At 33.8% G+C, this 18837-nt stretch overlaps 1 protein-coding gene across 3 annotated transcripts in view; it reads right to left on the bottom strand.

The window, feature by feature from the left end:
• The window catches only part of LOC127557716 (cAMP-specific 3',5'-cyclic phosphodiesterase 4D), a 650198-nt gene that overhangs the window by 233132 nt on the left and 398229 nt on the right, over positions 1 to 18837 (bottom strand). For all 3 annotated transcript variants that reach the window (XM_051991033.1, XM_051991038.1, XM_051991028.1), the window contains exon 2: positions 15136 to 15327. In XM_051991033.1, coding sequence (XP_051846993.1) covers positions 15136 to 15327 — 192 coding nt within the window. The remainder of the gene's footprint in view (positions 1 to 15135; positions 15328 to 18837) is intronic.

Below are 18837 nucleotides of genomic sequence, written 5' to 3' on the forward strand. Positions count from 1 at the left end.
GGAAAAAAACAGTGTATAAGTATTTTTAATTTACATTTAAACTTTCTGAGTGTGATTGGCAGTGAAGATGAATATATTTGCTGCAGAACTTTGCTTTCTAAGTTTTTCTAAAATTCCCAAAGTAATTCTTTAAATGTTGCCTAGAATTATAACAAATATAAAAAATAACAAATTATAACATATTGATAATATGTTCACTTTTTAAATGTTCACTATTTTTTGCATGTTTATTTCTGCACTTCAGTCTGTGGTGTTTCTAATATTATTAGCACACTTCTACAAACCAAGATGAAAACTTTCTTCCAATTCCCTTTATTTGAATATAATTCTTTTAATCTTCTGCTCACTTTTCTTCTTGTTTCAAAGTATGCAAAAAAAATTTTTTACTTCTAATCCAATTTATTGATTGAAATACTTTCCCTACTATATATATATATATGTGTGTATATATATATATATATATATATATATATATATATATATATATATATTTAAATCAGTGGCACTGGTTTTCTGTCTTTCCATTTTTCAGACATGTGTAGTTGTTGCCTCACTATGGGGGTCACTACATATTTTAAATGCTTGATAAGTTTATTTCTAAATTGAGGTTAAGAATTTGGCAGTATTTTCTTTTGGCCTGCCCATGAAAAAAGGCATGGGATGGAGTTTTAAGTAGACATCACAGATTGAAGTGCAGAAACCTTTTACATGCCAAACATTGAAGCAAGCAGTGCTAAGCTTTTTTTTTTTTTTTTTTTTTTTTTTTTTTTTTTTTTTTTTGTAGATAGGAGAAGGAGCTGCCCCTAAGATAAATCTCAGTCCTAGGATCTCATTTCTTATCAGAGAATCTTTCCTGACCACACTAGAGTAATGAAAATGAAGAATTGCTTCCTCTTCCCTATAATGGATCTATTCTGTCTTGCTATGGTTTTAATTTATTTATCTCTAAGGGAGGGAATTACAGGAATCAATGCCTTGGAGAAGGTGGCTTGGGATTCTGAAAATATGTCCCAATGTCCTGATCCAGGGTCAGGAAAGTCCCTGAAACCCAAATACAACTAGAGGAAAGGTGATTTAAAGTCTGCTAGACATAAAACCAGAAAGATCTAACAACTGGGTAGCTTGCTGTCTTTTATTCAGACATGAGACTAGTCATGAAATACATCATAAAGCTGATTGCATTATATGTGTGGAATGGATCTAAAGCTCATACTCCAATCATGGCTTCTTGTCATAATCTAGTTTCCACATCTGTTAAATTTCTCTTATATTTAGTAATTTTATAGAGATGAAAGAATACCACATTAGTAAATGACCTTGGTTTTAAATCCCATCTCTGTCATTTACCAGCTTTTTGACTTCAGCCAGATTGCTTAACACTTATGAGCTACAGGTTCCTCCTTTGTTCACTGGAATCAATCAAAATTAGTCTAACTCTTTCTTGTAGACTTGGAAGAAAATTTTGAGGTCATCTTGTCTAAAACAAAAGTATGAATACCATGCCTAAGATACTGAATAATCAGGCCAGAATGCTCTCCCTCCAGTTTGGGTAGAAAACAACCCATTTCACTTTTGAGTAGTTCAAAGAAAGTTGAAAGAACATTGAAATTTGGAATTGGATGGCTTGTATTTCAACTCTAATTTGGATGACAGCAATTGTGTTACATTGGACAAGTGACTTACTGCTCTGTGCCTCAGTTCTTTTTCCTGTTCACTGAGGGGACTAAGTTAAATAACTTAGATTTCTAATTCAGGTCTTCAACTTCAAATACAGTACATTACTGTAATGTTCTCTGGTTGGGTTTTCTTGAGGTCTCTGAGAGCAGCCTTTGTTTCAGTTCAGTAATCACCATGAGAGTAGCCAGGTGTTAAGTCTAAATCCTCTATTATCTCTCTCAAAGTCTTGTCTCCTTTCCTGGGGCCCAATTAGCTTTCTTATAGTCCAGATTCTTTATTATCTCCTTCCTGAGCCAGGTTCTTTATTATTTCCTTCCTGCGGCTGGGCAGCTTTCTGGAGAGCCTTTCAGACGGGCCTTGGTCTCAGTGGAGAAATGCAGGTGGAGAGTCTGCCACCAGTGGTCTGACTGAAGATGGAATGAATGTCTGTGCTTGGTTCCGAGAGCTTGAGCTCCTGCCTGTCTCCAGTCCTTTGTCTACTCTGCCTCTCTGAATCAATCTAGTGAGGTTCCTAGCTTATATGCTCTACACTGAGTATAAACCAATCATTATATCACTAGGAAACTATTATTAGGAATAAATCAATCATACTGAATCATGCTAAACTAGATAACCATTATCTCTATCAATTCCACTGACTTAACACCTTGTTTCAAGTTCAGAGTTCTGGCCCGTAACACATTACCACAACTTCAATATTGTAAATTTTCTCTTTATTGTTCAATTGTTTTGTCCCTATCCAGCTCTTCATTACTACATTTGGGGATTTCTTGGCAAAATACTAGAGTTGGCTTTTTCCTTCTTCAGCTCATTTTTACAGATGAGAACCCTGAGGCAGACTTGAGTGACTTGCGCAGGTTGCACAGATAATAAGTATTTGAAGCCAGATTTGAACTTAGGAAGATTAGTTTTTTTTTACTTCAAGTCCCAAATTCTATCCAGTGGACCACCTAACTGCCCCAGAATTTTCTCTAATAGATATCTTTTTAAAAATACAAAAGATTTTTTTTAAATTCATTTTGATATCAAGAATAAGTTGAGCAAATGTTTGCTCCAAAGTCAACAAGTAAAGTAAATGATCTATAAAAGACAAGCTTCAGAGTTCACGGAACTAGGTTCAAGTACTGCTTTTGACATTCATTTCCTATGTGACTTTTGGCGAATCACTGAGATCATTTATCCTCTTTGAGTATGAGTTCCCTTATTTATGTGAAATGAAGATTTTGGACCATATAGACTCTAAGGTGCTTTCCTTCTTTAGATATACCACATTGTGATCCTATATATAGAGAGAACAAAGAAAAGCTACCTCAAAATAGGCAGATAGGTAATTTGTATAAATGACACATTCCCTGATGTCAGAATGTCAGAACTGTTTTAAATATTCATTATTTTGTTTAGACGTGGTAGAATGAATGAATAATATCTCACAGCATAGTAGTAGCTTCAGTAGTAGGAAAGAACCTCTACAAATGTACAAATGGTAAAAAATTCCAATTTTTTTCAGTTCCATGGAGGCATAAAAACCATCAGGAAGGGTCCAAAGAGAACATGGCTCTGAAAATTCCATTCTAAATTATGGGACTTTGCTGACAATATCAATTTGCTAGGACATTAGTTTCTTTTTGGAATGATCCAGGGGATTCTTTCTTGTCTAGAAAATAGTTAATTTGGAAAATATCTATGGATGACAATGGACTACAGGGTCAGTGTGAGTAAGTGATGTGAGTATGGTAGTCAACAGAAAAAAATAGATCTTGGTGAACTAATAAACATAGAGCATTCCAGACTTGGAAGATGATGATAGCTGTATATTGTGCTCTGGGGAGACCACATCTAGAGCACTATTTTACATTCAGATTGCCACATTTTAGAAGGAACATTGACAGACTGGAATGTGTCCAAAAGCAGCATAGCTGGTAAGAACATCAAAAAATTTAAAGCTAAGCCAGACAAAGAAACCAGAAAAAAACTATATTGTTTATCCTGGAGATTAAAAGACTTAAGAAGGCTTTGACAGTAATGACACTGGAAGGAATTTTAGGGTTTTTTTGTTGTTGTTGTTGTTAAGTTTCAATATAGAACAGTAGCAAAAGATTTCACCTCTACTTAAAAAAAGTTTCCTAATTTAATTTCTACGATTTCATATGTTTTCTGAACTGTCCAAGAAATAAAATAAAGTGCCATAGAAGATAATGAGTTCTCCATCTGCAGAAGTCTTCAAGTCTCAAAGAACTAGATGATAACTTTGGGGTATTTTCATCAATTAACTAGTAAGTATGAAGTGCCTACTATGTACTAGGAACTGAGCCAGACACTGGATTGTGCACAAGATTCATGCTTTGGATAGAAGCATGAGTGATGACCTCTGCATTCCCTTTAGGCTCTACAGAACTATAATTCAATAATACCATGCCTATTTACAGAAATAAAAGTTATATTTTTTCCCAAAATATTTCCCCAAAACGTATACCATTAAGATTAATGTAATGATAAATGTGGAAATATGTGTAGAAAAATTGCACATATTTAACATATATTGGATTACTTGGATACTAGGGGAGGGAGTGGGGAAAAGGGAGAGAAAAAATTTGGAACATAATGTTTTGCAAGGTTGAATGCTGAAAACTATTTTTGCATACATTTTGAAAATAAAAAGTTATTATTAAGAAAAGATTTAATGTAAGATGAATTTTTATTTTGTAATAGATTAGCTAATTAAGCTTCTCTAACTTCTTTTATAGAAGAATTAGAGTGAGGGAGGAGAAATGGACAAAGCAAAACAAAATATACTTACACATCAATTTCAATGGAAAATGAAAGTTTTGGACATTTGCTATGCATAGGCATGACACAATCAAATTTTGGGGAAGCCTTTTAATTCAGTTATTGGGGTACCTGATTGCCATTAGCAACTCTCCATTTTTTCTCTTAAATTTTTTTAGCACTTAATATTTTTTCCCTCAATTACATGTAAAGATAGCTTTCAACATTCATTTTTATAAGATTTTTAAATTTCACATTTTTCTTCTTCCTTCTTTCCCTCTCCTCTCCTCAAGATAGCAAGCAATCTGATATGGGTTATAAATGTACAATCATAGTAAATATTTTTACATTAGTCATGTTGTAAAAGAAGAATTAGAATAAAAGGGAAAAACAACAATAAAGAAAATGTTTAAAAAGTGAAAACAGTATTTTCAATCTGCATTCAGATTACATAATTCTTTCTCTGGATATGGATAGAATTTTCCATCATGAGTCTTTTGGAATTGTCTTGGATCATTGCATTGCTGAGAAGAGCTAGGTCTATCAAAGTTGATCATTGTATAATGTTGCTGTTACTGTACACAATGTTCTCCTGGTTCTGTTCAACTCAGGCAGCATCAGTTCATCTGAATATTGCCTGGTTTTTCTGAAATCTGCCTGCTTATCATTCCATTCCATTCACATACCACAATTTGTTCAATCATTCCTCAAATGAAGGGCATCCCCACAATTTCCAATTCTTTGCCACCACAAAAAAAAAAGAGCTTTTATAAATATTTGTGTATGTGTGGGTCCTTTTCCCTTTTGGTGATCTCTTTGGGTTTCAAATTTAATGATGGTATTGTTAGATCAAAAGGTATGCCCAGTTTAATAACCCTTTGGGTAAAGTTTCAAATTGTTATCCAGAATGGCTGGAGCAGTTTACAGCTCCACCAAAATGCATTAGTGTTCTGATTTTCCCACATCTTTATCATTTTCCTTGTCTGTATCTTAGAGTTGTTAGAAACTCTTTCTTAGTTACTATTTCATACAATTTTTTTTTTAAAGTCTCTAGATTTTCCCCCTCTTACAAATTGCATTTGGGGATAATTTTGTTTGTTTGCTTATTGTTTGATCATACTACATTACAGGTCAAATTGCTTCTCTCCTTCTTGTTCTATCAATCTACCTAATAGAATTCTCTGCAATGACAAAAGGGAATTTTGCAGAGGAAGTGGCGATCAGATATTGTTTGGTTGACCTAAGGGGAAGAACACATGGTTTCATTGAAGATATCAGAAGAAATATAAAAGAAAATGTAAAGACAATGAAAATGAGGGATTGAGACTGACTACATTTCCCATTAGGACAGACATGGATACCCCAAGGGTGATAACAGGAAGGTTAGGGAAGGGATAAAGAGAGCTTGGCACACAATGGTCTATAGGCCACAGCAGGAAATGGAAGTCTCTGAGATCCTTGTAGGAGATCCTAACACTAAGCAGCACATAGTTACACTAAACTCTTATCAGGACTCCTCCTTAATCTTTGTCTTCACTCCAACTAGATCAGGGCAGCTCAGAGACCAAAGCAGCATAAGTAAGCAGATCTGATTAAAAGTTAGAATTTTCTACCATAGAGCTTCCATGTCCCAGAGACCAAGTTATAGGTACATAGGAGAGCGGGGAAGTGGGAAGTGTCAAGTATTGCAGAACTAGAGCAGAAGATAGAAGAATAGGAGGAAGGAGGGTAGCTAGGGTACAGCTATCTTCTTGGGCAGAGAAAGACAAGACCAGAAAAATCAATTTTTCTAGACAGCACTACATTCTAGTTTGCTTCTAGCTTGCTTACCTTTAGGCAGGGATTATGTATTATTTAAATTAACATGCAAATGAATTTATTTTAAAATAATTTAGGTCAATTTTTTTTAAATTCACAAATCAAATTTGGAAGTTGGTTGATGATTTGGATAAAATTTTTATTGCTTCAAATCCTTATCTTTATTATTAGGTGGTGTGAGATGGCAAATAAAAATGCTTAGTGAGGAAAGGTAAAGATCCCTCAATTAAAAAGTATGGTAGTTCAGGTGAACAAGTAGAGTATAAAAATACTAAATGATGGAAAGAATGACATGAAATCAAGAAATGAAAAAAATTCAGATTAAATACCAATCAAACTTCTTGGTGAATGGATCCCTCTAAATATTATTTTTCCCTTCTCATGCAAGTGTTTTTCAAAGTACTTTTTACTTTCTAGGAGGACATGGAAAAACTGTTTTTACCTTGTTTTACTGTAGAAGGAAATTAGAAAACATAAGTAATTTTTTTCAATCAATTCTGGTGGAATCCAAATTTTTTACTCCTCTAATTACATATTAAAAAGACAAAAAACACATATGAATTCTTTCTCTTTTGTGATTAATCCTCTGGCTAATCATTCTAACTATTTTGAGCTTAATTCTTTAGACATCACATCATAGGGGAAAACCTGCCACTGTCAGGAGGGGCAGTCCTAACAAACCAGTAGACAGATTTCAATCAGATTAGCTAAGACTTTTTAGGTACCATCTCTGTCTGTGGCTACTTTGTCATTGAAAATGAAGGAACAGCAGGACATAATTACAAGCTGATGGGATTTGAGGAATTAGTACTAGAAGAGATCTTGGAGATTATTCCAACCAATCCTCTCATCTTATAGAAGATAAAAGTAAAGTCCAGAGTGACTAGTCCATGGTTACACCCGAGTAACATAGTAGTCTATTCTCTCTCTTATTTTCAGTTTCTCTCTGTCTCTTGATGGCTTCCTTATTAGCTACAACACACCCAAGTCTTCCCCATCCTCAAAAAACTCTTCTTTGATCGATCCAATTTCACTAGCTATCACCTTATATTTCTCTGCCCTTTCACAGCTGAGCTCCTTGAGAATGCTAATCAGTGCCTCCATTTCCTTTCTTCTCATTGTAGAAGTCTTTCTTGTTTAACTCATACTTCTTGATTTCCAACCTTATCATTCAACTGAAACAGCTGTTATCATTATCTCATTGTGAAATTTAAAAGTTATTAAATATTACTATGTGCCAGACTACGTACTAAGCTTTGGGGATGTAAAGAAAGACAAAAACATCCCTTGAAGAAGCTCACAATCTAATGGGAGAGAGAGCCTGCAAGCAGCATCAAAACTAATGACTTTTATAATCAGTTCTTATCCTTTCTGACTTCTCTAAACCTTTGTGATACCCCTCTCTAATGGTTCACATCCTATCTAATTTCACCTATCTAATTTCTCCTATTTCTCTTCTTTTCTTCCTCTATTCTTTTGGTGATCTCATCAGCTCCAATAGGGATCATCTCCATGCCAATGATTTATTTGTTCAAGTATAATCTCTCTTGCAGCCTCCAGTTTTGCATCTCCAACTATCTATAAGACATTTTGAACTGGACATTCTATAATCATTTGAAATTCAATCCAACTAAAAAAATGAACTTTTAATCTTTTCTTCTAAGCCTTTTCCTCTTTCAAATCTTCCTCTCCTGTGATTTTGAGTTTTCTTACAACTTAACGTTTTCCCACATATTCTACAGTCTACTGACACTAGCCTCCTTACAAGGCTCCTTACAACTGCTTGCAAAAGATACTCTATTTCCCAACTATGGGAATTTTCTAGTCTAACTTCAAGTTTCACCTAAAGTTCCATTTTCTGCAAGAAACTATTCTCAGACCTGATCTTCCTTTAAGGTTATATCTACTTTGTCCTGTATACTTCTTTCTTATACATCATTGTTTGCAGGCTCTCTCTCCCATTAGATTGTGAGCTTCTTCAAGGGATGTTTTTGTCTTTCTTTACATCCCCAAAGCTTAGTACATAGTCTGGCACATAGTAATATTTAATAACTTTTAAATTTCACAATGAGATATGTACACAGAAAGCTACAAAAAAGTTAGGAACTATTAAGTTCATGGGAGGATCAAAGAGAATGGTTGGGAAAGATCATTTCCACATGGCTCAAACACTAAGACATTTATGAATTTCTGAATCAATCTATGATAGTAATATGAAAGGCAAACTGTTCTGGAAGTAGCATCCACAAGTGACTAAAACAAAAGCTAGTCTATCTAAATTATTAACAATTTTCTAATACCTTCTATGAAAATAGATTTCTGCCAATTTTTAGCTTTTTTGTAAGAATCCTGGTTTTATTTATCACTTTCCCAGAATTTGACTATATTGGATCTGATGGCTTCTAATCTCTTTTTCTATAACAAAAATACTCTTCTGAAGGAAATGTGACTCAGCCTTGACCTTAAAGAGATGAAGCCTGACCTTTGTTTAGCCTTTTTGTAATTTCTGAACCAAGCCCCCTAATTCAATCATTCCTACTCTTCCCAAGGATCTGGAACACACAATTTCATATTTTTAATGAATACAGCCTATGAATCAATTTTGCTAGAGCACATACTTTAAAACATAGTAATTCAATCTAACTTAATAGTACTTGGATAATTTCAGAGTAAACAAAATGAGAAATACTTTTTAAAAAAAAATCTGTGGGCTGGTGGTATAATAGGGAGGAAATAGTTTTCAGAAACCATTCTAAGATTTTTCAAAGGTAAGAGGCTTGAAAAGTACTATGGGATATTAAATCAACTTATAGAGAGAGTCCTGATGCTTAAATCGCTTCCATAATTTCTTACTTGCCTTGTAATGAATATCTCCATTTATTTTTAATTATACGAAGTAGCCTTATGTACCTTTCATTTGTACATATACATATACTTGGTATTGTCAGGGTGAAATGCAGTTGTAGCAGCAATCTCATACAGCTATAGAAATAATTTTTTTAAAATTCTTGAAAAATCACTAAAAGAAAAAAAAATACCACAAGCTTTAAATGGACTTTTGCTAAAGCTTTGATGGAAGAGCTAAATTATAGGGCTTTATAGAAAAACTACTTCTGAAAACTAGAGAGGATTATATATGGAAAATGGTATTTTTCTGCACATTAAAGAAATTACATTTGATTTTCTTGGCCAGAGTGCAATCTTCCTTCCACTCCTAAATTTACATCTCCAACTGGGAATTTTGGAATAAGAATTCCAGCATTCCATTCCTGAATTGATCAATAAGTTGTAAGAAGATAGGGTAGTGACTATAATGAATATAGCTTGTCAGAAGCCATCAAAGTATTGCAAGGGGGTCACTAATCCAAATGTAAATCTACAGAGGAATAAACATGCTTTCTGCAAACAGAGTAGAACTTGCATTTTAAAAATCCACAATTTAAAAGCACTACTAAATTCAAAGTAATTTTAAGTCATCAACTATTTTTTAAATTAACAAACTGATCCAAGTCAACAAACAAGACAACCATAAACAATTATTTAATGTAAGCGCTGGAAATACAGACATAAGTTGAATGGAGGAATCCTTGCCTTCAAGGAGCTAATATTCTAATGAGTGAAAATAACACATAAAATCAAGCTGCAAAAATATTAGAAGGATGATAGAGAAAATCTAGAATAGAGTAGAATCTGGAAAGGAATGAAGCCATGGCTGTTCTGGGTATTCTTAAAAATGTAGGTTTGGAGTTATTGTTTGTCCTTCATTCTCAAAAAGGACCATGACATCAGGGAGATGAGTTGCATTTAAGTGAGGAAGAGTTGTGCAAGGTCACTAGACTCAATTTCTTCAGAGTTATCTGGGTCTTTATCTGGCCATATATAGATCAGGAAGATTGGAATGGAAACACTTGTTTTTTACATTTACTTTGAATTAATCAGAGCCCAAACAGCCCAAGTAGAGCTTGACATGAGACCCATTGTTAGTCAATCAATGAGAACCAGAGTGATTTGGGTTTAAGGCCAAGTCTTTAAGAAATCTAGCATGTAAACCCCAGGATATATTGAGAGGTTTCAGAATCAAATCTAGGGCTAGGGCAAAGAGGTTTCTGTGAAACTATAGATAGGTCTCAATTAACGCAAATAATTAATTCAATAAATTATTTGAATTTGCATATATTATTTTTTAATTTGATCACATTATTTGAATTTTCACTGCATATTTCCACTGGGCTAGAACTAGACTATAGATTGGATTCTATAATGTAAATTCAAATATATGTCACCACCTTACAGAGTCATATTCACACTTACTTATTTTTTCTCTTTTATGGATATTCTCTAAGTTATTATAATTGTTGTTTTTAATTTAAGAAACTGGGAACTATTGGTCAGGTGGAAAGAACTCGGGTCAGATAATTAACTCTGAGCTCTATGACCTCAAAGACCTTTGAGAATTCTTTTTTTTTTAAACCAAAATCATTCAAAATATTTTACTACATAAATTGATCACTTAAAAATTAATTGTGCATCCCAGTTTCCTCACAAATTAAATGGGAATTAAATGAGAAATAGTGGATGTGAAACCTAACTCCACTGAACAATATATTTATCCACCCTAGTTCTGGTTATACTTTTCTTTCTTCCTCCTTCTCTTCCTCTTCTTCCTCCTCTCTTACAACCACAGACCATTAACTAGCTTATATATTTGTAAAATGGGGATTAAAATTATTTTGCTCTAGGGTATGGTCAGAAATTACTTCTAATGTACTGAATTATCAGGAAAAAAAATGTTTAAAATACATGACAGTTCACTCTTCTTTAACTGAATCAATTATAATCAAACCTGTTAATTATTTAAGTAATCAGAAAAATATTCAAATGTCCTTAATAAATACCACAACTTATATTCCACCAACTTTTCATAACTAAATATGTTTAATTATTTAATAACTCATTCCATTCTTTCTTTCTTAAGTGCCTACTATACTCAATTGCTTATGAGGACTATCAATAACATTTTCCCTAGCATTTTATATGTACAAGCTCTTCCACGCACATTTATTTTCACAATACTCTGAGGCATTTTTTAGAGGAGGAAAATCTGATAAGATTAAGCCATTCTATATTTCCTTTTGTTAGACCTGTGAAAAGCATCTACTTAGGAAACTTTCTCTATCAAAATATATTGTCATCTGCTACATTACTGACAAATCCACTACAAATCCTAGGGATTTGTCTCTACACACATAAGAGTGACAGATGCCTATCTTGCCCATATGAAGCCCATAGGAAGATTATGAGCTAAGGAAGCTAAAGAAGTGACATAATCTATAAACTGCAAGCAATTGTTAGCTATTTACCAAGAAGTGCCATACCTTAGTTGTGCTCATTGTCATTCCACTATTTTCAGCATATTTAGGAAATCTATTAAGATGGAGGGTATAAATCAGCCCAACTACCATGGAGATTTTCAAAGCACATGTATGTGTGTGTGTATTTATGTCTATATTAACAGTCGTAATAGCAATATTCAAATAGTGACTGCCATGCACATAGTAGGTATTCAATGACTCAGTGTCACACAGTTAATGTATATTATATGAAGAACTTGAACACATCTTCCAAACACTGTCCTTCACTACACAGCCTCATCAAGGATCTGTAACCATTTCTAGATAGAATCTTTCCTAAAATATGGTGGCTCCAACTAAAACTATTCTTCAAATGTGATATGGACAGGGCAGATTATAAATGTATCTGGAGCAGCATCAGAGGCATAAAACTAACCACAGTGTTGTTATAGTTTATCTAGGGAGACATCACCTAAAGCAAAGGGGATATCCTATCCCAAAGGATATACAAAGGATATCCCAAAGAATGCATGTGGGTGTGTATGTATTCACATCTGTATTAACAATAATAATAGCAGTGTTCAAATAGTGACTGCCATGCACATAGTAGGTATTCAATAAATATTTTTGAACAGAATTAAATTTTATACTTTATATAAATTTTGATGGAGGTATATTTATATAGATCACTATATCTATATATAATAAGATTGCATGCAAAGCATTTTGAAAATCAAAAAGCATTAGCCACATTTCTGAAATTATCATATTATCATGTTGTCATGTTATTACTGCTCTGGCAAGTGCCTACTAAAGACAACTTGATGGGTTTTTGTTCTTGTTGTTATTACTCATGTATTTATTCTTATGGAACATTTTGCCTTGAAAGAAATATGGGCCAGATCTGATAAACCTAACACAAAGAAATGGAAGAAAGTGAAAAACAAAAATAGAAAGATGATAACCAGAACAAAAAATGTGGTATCCAGATATTTATGGCAGCTATGAACTGTCATCAGTAATATGATTGAATCTCCATATCTATCTCTAGCAACATTTCAATGGGACAGTGGACAGAAAATTAAACTCGAAGGCAGAACCAACTTTGTAATTTTGAACCAGTTTCAATACTTTTCTCCTTCTTTCCTTCCTTCCTTCCTTCCTTCCTTCCTTCCTGTAAGTGTTAAGTGTCTGAGGCCAAATATGAACTCATGTGTTTCTGACTCCAGAGTCAGTGCTCTATTCATTGTGCCATCCAGCTGCCCCTTACAACACTTTTCTAAAGCTCAGTTTCCTTGTTTATAAAATAAGGATCACAATTTCAGTCTTGCCTTTCTCTCAGTGTTCCTACCAAGATAATATTAATTTCTGTAGCTGAACACTTAATCACTGTAAAATTTTATATAGCTGTGAGGAATCATTATTATTATAATTTGTTTTCCTCTCCCTGTAGAATTCTTAAATTATTCAAATAAAAAACACTCAAAATTCATTTTTGACCTCATACAATAAATGTAATAAATAGATTTGACTTCATAGGAAAACTATGTGGTAGACACATAGGAAAACTAGTGGCTAGGCAATGTGGTATGGAAGAAAGGCCACTAGCAGGGTCACATTTGATACTACTCTTGAAGAAGGAATCTTGAACCTTAGGCCATTATGGTGCCTGAACTTCAGGTATTTACCTGAAATTAAAAATCCAGAGCCACTGGAAATGATGAAAAGGAAAAATCAAAGAGAAACAATGAAGATATAGAGCACAAAACAGACTGAATAATTTAAACTGAAATGTAATATTCAAATCCAAGGTCAAATCATACTTACTCATTATTTGTTTAAAAAAAAATAAGTATAGATGGGGCAGGTAGGTGGCAAAGTGGATAGGGTGCTGGGCTTGGTGTCAGGAAGATTCATTTCCCCAAACATCTGAGTGGCCACAGATATTTACTAGCTATGAGACCCTTACTAGCAATGAAACTCTGTCTCAGTATCCTCATCTGTAAAAATGAACTGGAGAAGGAAGGCAAAACACTCCAGTAACTTTGCCAAGAAAACTCCAAATGGAATCATGAAGAATAAAAAACAAGTAAAATGATCAAAGAGTAACAAGAACAAAAGCATAGACTCTTAAATCTTTACATTTCAATACATTAGAAGGATGCTCAATTTGTAATGGACACCTCAAAAAGCTCACAAGCCCATATATACTGTAGGAGAGTATGCACATTAATTTTGGTTTGTCCCTAATTTAGATGTGATATGACATTCTTAAATTCTTCAGGACTTTTTTTTTTTTTTTGAGGCAATTGGGGAATTAAGTGACTTGCCCAGGATCACACAGCTAGGAAATGTTAGATCAAATTTGAACTCACCCGATTTCAAGGGTGATGCTCTATTCACTGTGCCACCTAACTGTCCCTTACAGGACTTAATTTTAAGGTAATAAAGAAGCTTTGTTGTATAGTGTTTAGAGAGCTAGCCTTGAAGGCTGAAGGCTGAGATCAAATTTACCCTTTGACATGCACAGGCTCTGTTATCAAGACAAATCATGTAATCTCTCAGTTCTCTAGGCACTCTTTAAGACTCATAACTGCAAAGCAAGTGCCAGTCCACATTGATGGGGGGAATTTTTGCGGTAAAGTGAGGGGTCAGTAATGTTTCCAAATTAAAAATAATTTCATTTATTATATGCAGATGGTACTTAACCAGTCTTGTTTGGAATGAACTAAGAATCACTAGTTTTAAATTATGATTTCTCTAGTATTAGCTTCTGAAATTGAACTTGAGGTGATTAGGAATAAGGAAAAAAAAAGTACTTTCCCAAGAAAATCAAACTATACAGGCCTTATTTATCAGACTGTATGTCATAGCACCTCTGAATTTTGATATATATTAAAAAACCCAATTCTACCAAGTTCTGGCCACAGAGTCAATAAAGAATGTTTATCTCAAGTCTTCCCAGTAGTCTAAGACAAATGAAGATAACAACTATACAGGACATGGTGCTGGGGACTCTGAAAAAGATGCTGTTCTCTAAAGAGGAAATTACAATGCAAGAGATTATCCAACTGGAAATAAATAACCACATGGCAAGACAACACAACTGGAAATAGGCTATTAACTGGGGCTAAACACACATAAAAAAATTTTTTTAATAGAAAGAGGTTTACATTTAAGATTTTTATTAGCCAATAATCTTTCTTGAGAAAAATGCATGTTACCTGATTAAATTGTTAAGTCAACATAAAAACATGCCAATTCACAAACAAAAATGCTCAATACATGTCCAAAGAATTCTTTATTTCTCATTTTCTTGAGAAATTCTCAAGTGAAAGCTGATGTTAATTACCCACATTAGTGTACTCTTATTTATTCCCCCCCCCCCCCCAAGGAAGAATTCAATAGTTACAAATGGCAAAGATTGATCATGTGATATTTTGTCCTCAGTTTTAGAGAAAATTTCATGCCAATCATTGACAATGTTCTCATGTCACCCTAAAAGACCACTCCCCATACTTACATATCACTGGCAATCGAGGAGTTCCTCGACATGGACTTTGGAGAGAGGTCATAGTCACTGTCAGACCGATACAGGAAGGATTCCCGGCGTTGACTGTGGACAAAATTAGCCTGGAGAATTAGCCCTGATCCTGGGCTTGTCATGGGATCCAAGGGACTCCGTCCCGAAGATGTGCCATTGTCCACATCGAAACTGGAACAGAAGGAGAAATATTTACATTGCTATTTGCATTTGAAAAACAGTGATCTAACTAGCAAAAAGAAGCCAGGACAAGAATCAGCAATGGGAAAACCTACAGCTGATTCATGTATTCAGACAATGAATAATAGGGGTCTTGATAACATTGAAAATGTGTTGTACTTCAGTGACACTCAAAAGAAAAAAGCCATTATTGACTTTTTATTTTCCTGTTCTCCCAGGCTTTTGGAAAAATGACTTCCCCTCAAAAAAAGCATGAGTCTTAAGGCCTAATGAAGGTGTCAAATGCACAGTTGGGACAACCAATCAGATTAAAATGTAATTGAGAAACATTGAACAAAATAAATAAAAATACAATAGAACATAATGTTAATATATGGTTTTCTTAGTCAATATGTAGACTGCAGAAATCATGAGATGGAGTTCAGTTGTCCCCATTTCTATTTGATTTTGACACTGCAGGGTAGACATTTAGCAACTTCAAGAAAAGGGGAAGCTAAGTGCAAAGAATATTATTACCTAACAATTCTAGCAGTCAAAGAAGATATACTTGATGTGCTATCCTTTTAAAAGAAAAATAAAGTTTCAGTTGAATTCATTTCAACAAGATTTATTAATGCTTTTATATGCTCAAAAGTACACAAAGGAATTTTAAGACAATGATCCTGTCCTCAAAAAGTTTACATTATTTAAATCTAATATCCATAAAATATCTTTCTCACCTAACTCAATTTAGATTGTCTTAAAAATAAAACTTAACTGGCCTGTTTTCAAAATATCATAACAATAGAGATATGTGAAGGATATGAAGAGGAAAAGTGAAAGGGGAATAAGGAGAATAACAAGTTGTAGTGTGGTATTTTGTACAAATTAGGTGAATGAATGGGAAAACATTTATTAAGGATCTACTATATGCTAAGAACTATGTCTAGTGCTTGGAATAGAAATAGAGGCAATAAAACAGTTCCCCCTCCCAAAGAGCTCAGATGCTCACACTCTATGAGAGGGGAGAAACCACATAAAAGCCCTCAGTTGTAAGGCAGAGAAGGCAGAATAGACCTGAGGGTTCAGCTGTGAGGCAGATGGTAAGGTCAAGAGGAATGAAAAACATAGCAGCAGCCCTGAAAACTGTAGGATTCAGTGGGAAGGCAGATAAGAAGGCCTCAAGTACTGAGACTCACTCTAAGGCTTGAAATTAATTGGCAATTAACTCATCAAAATGCTATGAATAATCATATGGTTCTTTTGGACAGTCTTGGGTTTACAGTGGAGGAACAAAGGGAAGGCAAAGGGCAAAAATACTTCCAATGGCAACTTTTCCTACTAATAAACTTCAGTGAGATCTGGTAGCTTAAAGCTTCTCAAGGGAAGGTTACAGGGAAGATAAATGATAAGGTTACTCTCAAGGGCAGTTATTTTTGTCAGATGGGCCAGATGGAATCTTAGATATTTAATAATTATTTGAATGAATGATGAAATACCCCCCAAACTTTATTTTACTCAATAATTACTCAATTCCCTCCTGTACTAAAACTTTCAGTCAAATACTTAACATGTGACTCATTAAAAATAATAACAATTATAACCCTTTGTTTTCCTCTTCTCAAATTGAAATTCTCAACTGCCAATGAAGGAAAATAAGAAGATAGAAATTTCATCAATGATTATTCTCAAAGGAAAGTGCTGACTAAGAAGCAAAAGCAGCTAATAAAAGGTGAAAAGCTATTTTCCTTCTATTATAGATACAATCTATCTTGATCAGTCACAGAAAATACATTCCAAAGGGGATGATGATGACAGGTATCTTGCATCTATTACTTCTTTTTAAGTACAAAGGTAGAGTTATTTTAATTAAAATAAACAACCTTATGCTTTTCCATAGATTTGTCTCATTTTAGAGTCTCATTAAGCCAAATTTAACAAATATTTATTAAGTACCTGCTATAACCTCTCCTAGGAGTAGATGATAGAAAAGAGACACAAGTATCTCTGATGCTGTCAAAAGCATCAAATCAGGAGGTTTCCTGTTCCCCTACACTAAGTGGAATGTCTACTCCTCATTCACTAATCAGTCACACCATATCCTACTTGCTATTGTTGCCATGATTTCTTTTGCTCCCTCTTGTCCTACATATAAAATCTCCTTTAGGAAAATCTTTCCCTGCTTTCCAAGATGAGAATTAGACAATAGCAGGAAATAATTGAACTAAAGAGAAAAAGGCAAAAGACCCTGGGATTTTCTGAGTACCATCCCTCTAAGAGATGTAATTGCACTGCAAAAGCAATCTGGGTATAATAGTGCTTATTTATTACTTTATTATATTCTATTCATTTTTTAAAAAAATTTGATTCTCAACAATGGAGAGAAAAGCTAGTCAGTATAATAAATGTGGGAAAGCCTTCAATAGAAACTCATCTCTTATTAAAAGTCAAAGAATTCATACTAGAGAGCAAATCCCTTAGCTATGTTAGTATATCTTTATCCAAGTTACTCATAGATGTGGCTTAGTTTTTTCTTCAACTATAGGAGAATAATCTGAGAAATATAATAATCAATTTATTATTCAATAAAATCAAGAAGCAATCATTAAACTCAACAACTCTGAACAACATGCCCAAGTTCACAAATCAATAAAAAGCAGATTGAGAATGACTTTGACTTCTGTATCTTAGTCCCAATTTTCTATGCTTATCTTTCTACTTCACCATTAACTACACATTCTGCTCACACATATCACATAGAATAACACTATTTGAATGGAAATTTGAAATCTTATTACTGAGTTTCAATGTCATGGTAGTTTCAAAGTAATTTTCACAAAATGGATAGGAAAATCTAAAAACGGTTATACTACATACAGGATTTCTAGGAATAATAAATTCTATTTCCTGGTTGTTGCCATTATTCCATTATACATCATTTACTTGTTACACTTGAAAGTGATCTTTGAGATCATTCAAGTCCAAGCTTCTCATTTTCTAGATGAATAAACTGAGGCCCAGTGAGTTTAAATGATGTGCCCAAGGTTACACAAACAAGTGGCACAGCCAAGATCTGACTCTAAATCATGACTTCAAAACTACTTAGAATTCATTGTAATTGTTTATTATGCTAGATGTGTCCTACAAGTTGTGACCAGATTCTACAACTAGTTGAAAATGAAGAAGATTAGCCAGAGCAATTAGCTAAAGCTATTTTTTTTTTTTACTTTTACTTTTACTCACTGTGTGGTTTCCCCTCAATTTCAGACCTTCCCCACATAGAATTGCCTTGGTAAATTCAGAAACAAGTCACAGGGTGGAAGGCTCAGAGTGGTAAGTGACTTATCCAGGGTGATAAAACTTGTGTAAGGGAAGGGATCTGAATAAAAATCTTCTTAATTCAAACTATAACTCTCTCTTTCTATCCTCTAACCAAACCATCTGTTACAGCAATATATATATATATATATATATATATATATATATATATATTATATATATATATATATATATATATATATA

This window comes from Antechinus flavipes, chromosome 1 (genome assembly GCF_016432865.1).
Source record: "Antechinus flavipes isolate AdamAnt ecotype Samford, QLD, Australia chromosome 1, AdamAnt_v2, whole genome shotgun sequence".
NCBI classification, from domain to species: Eukaryota; Metazoa; Chordata; class Mammalia; order Dasyuromorphia; family Dasyuridae; genus Antechinus; species Antechinus flavipes.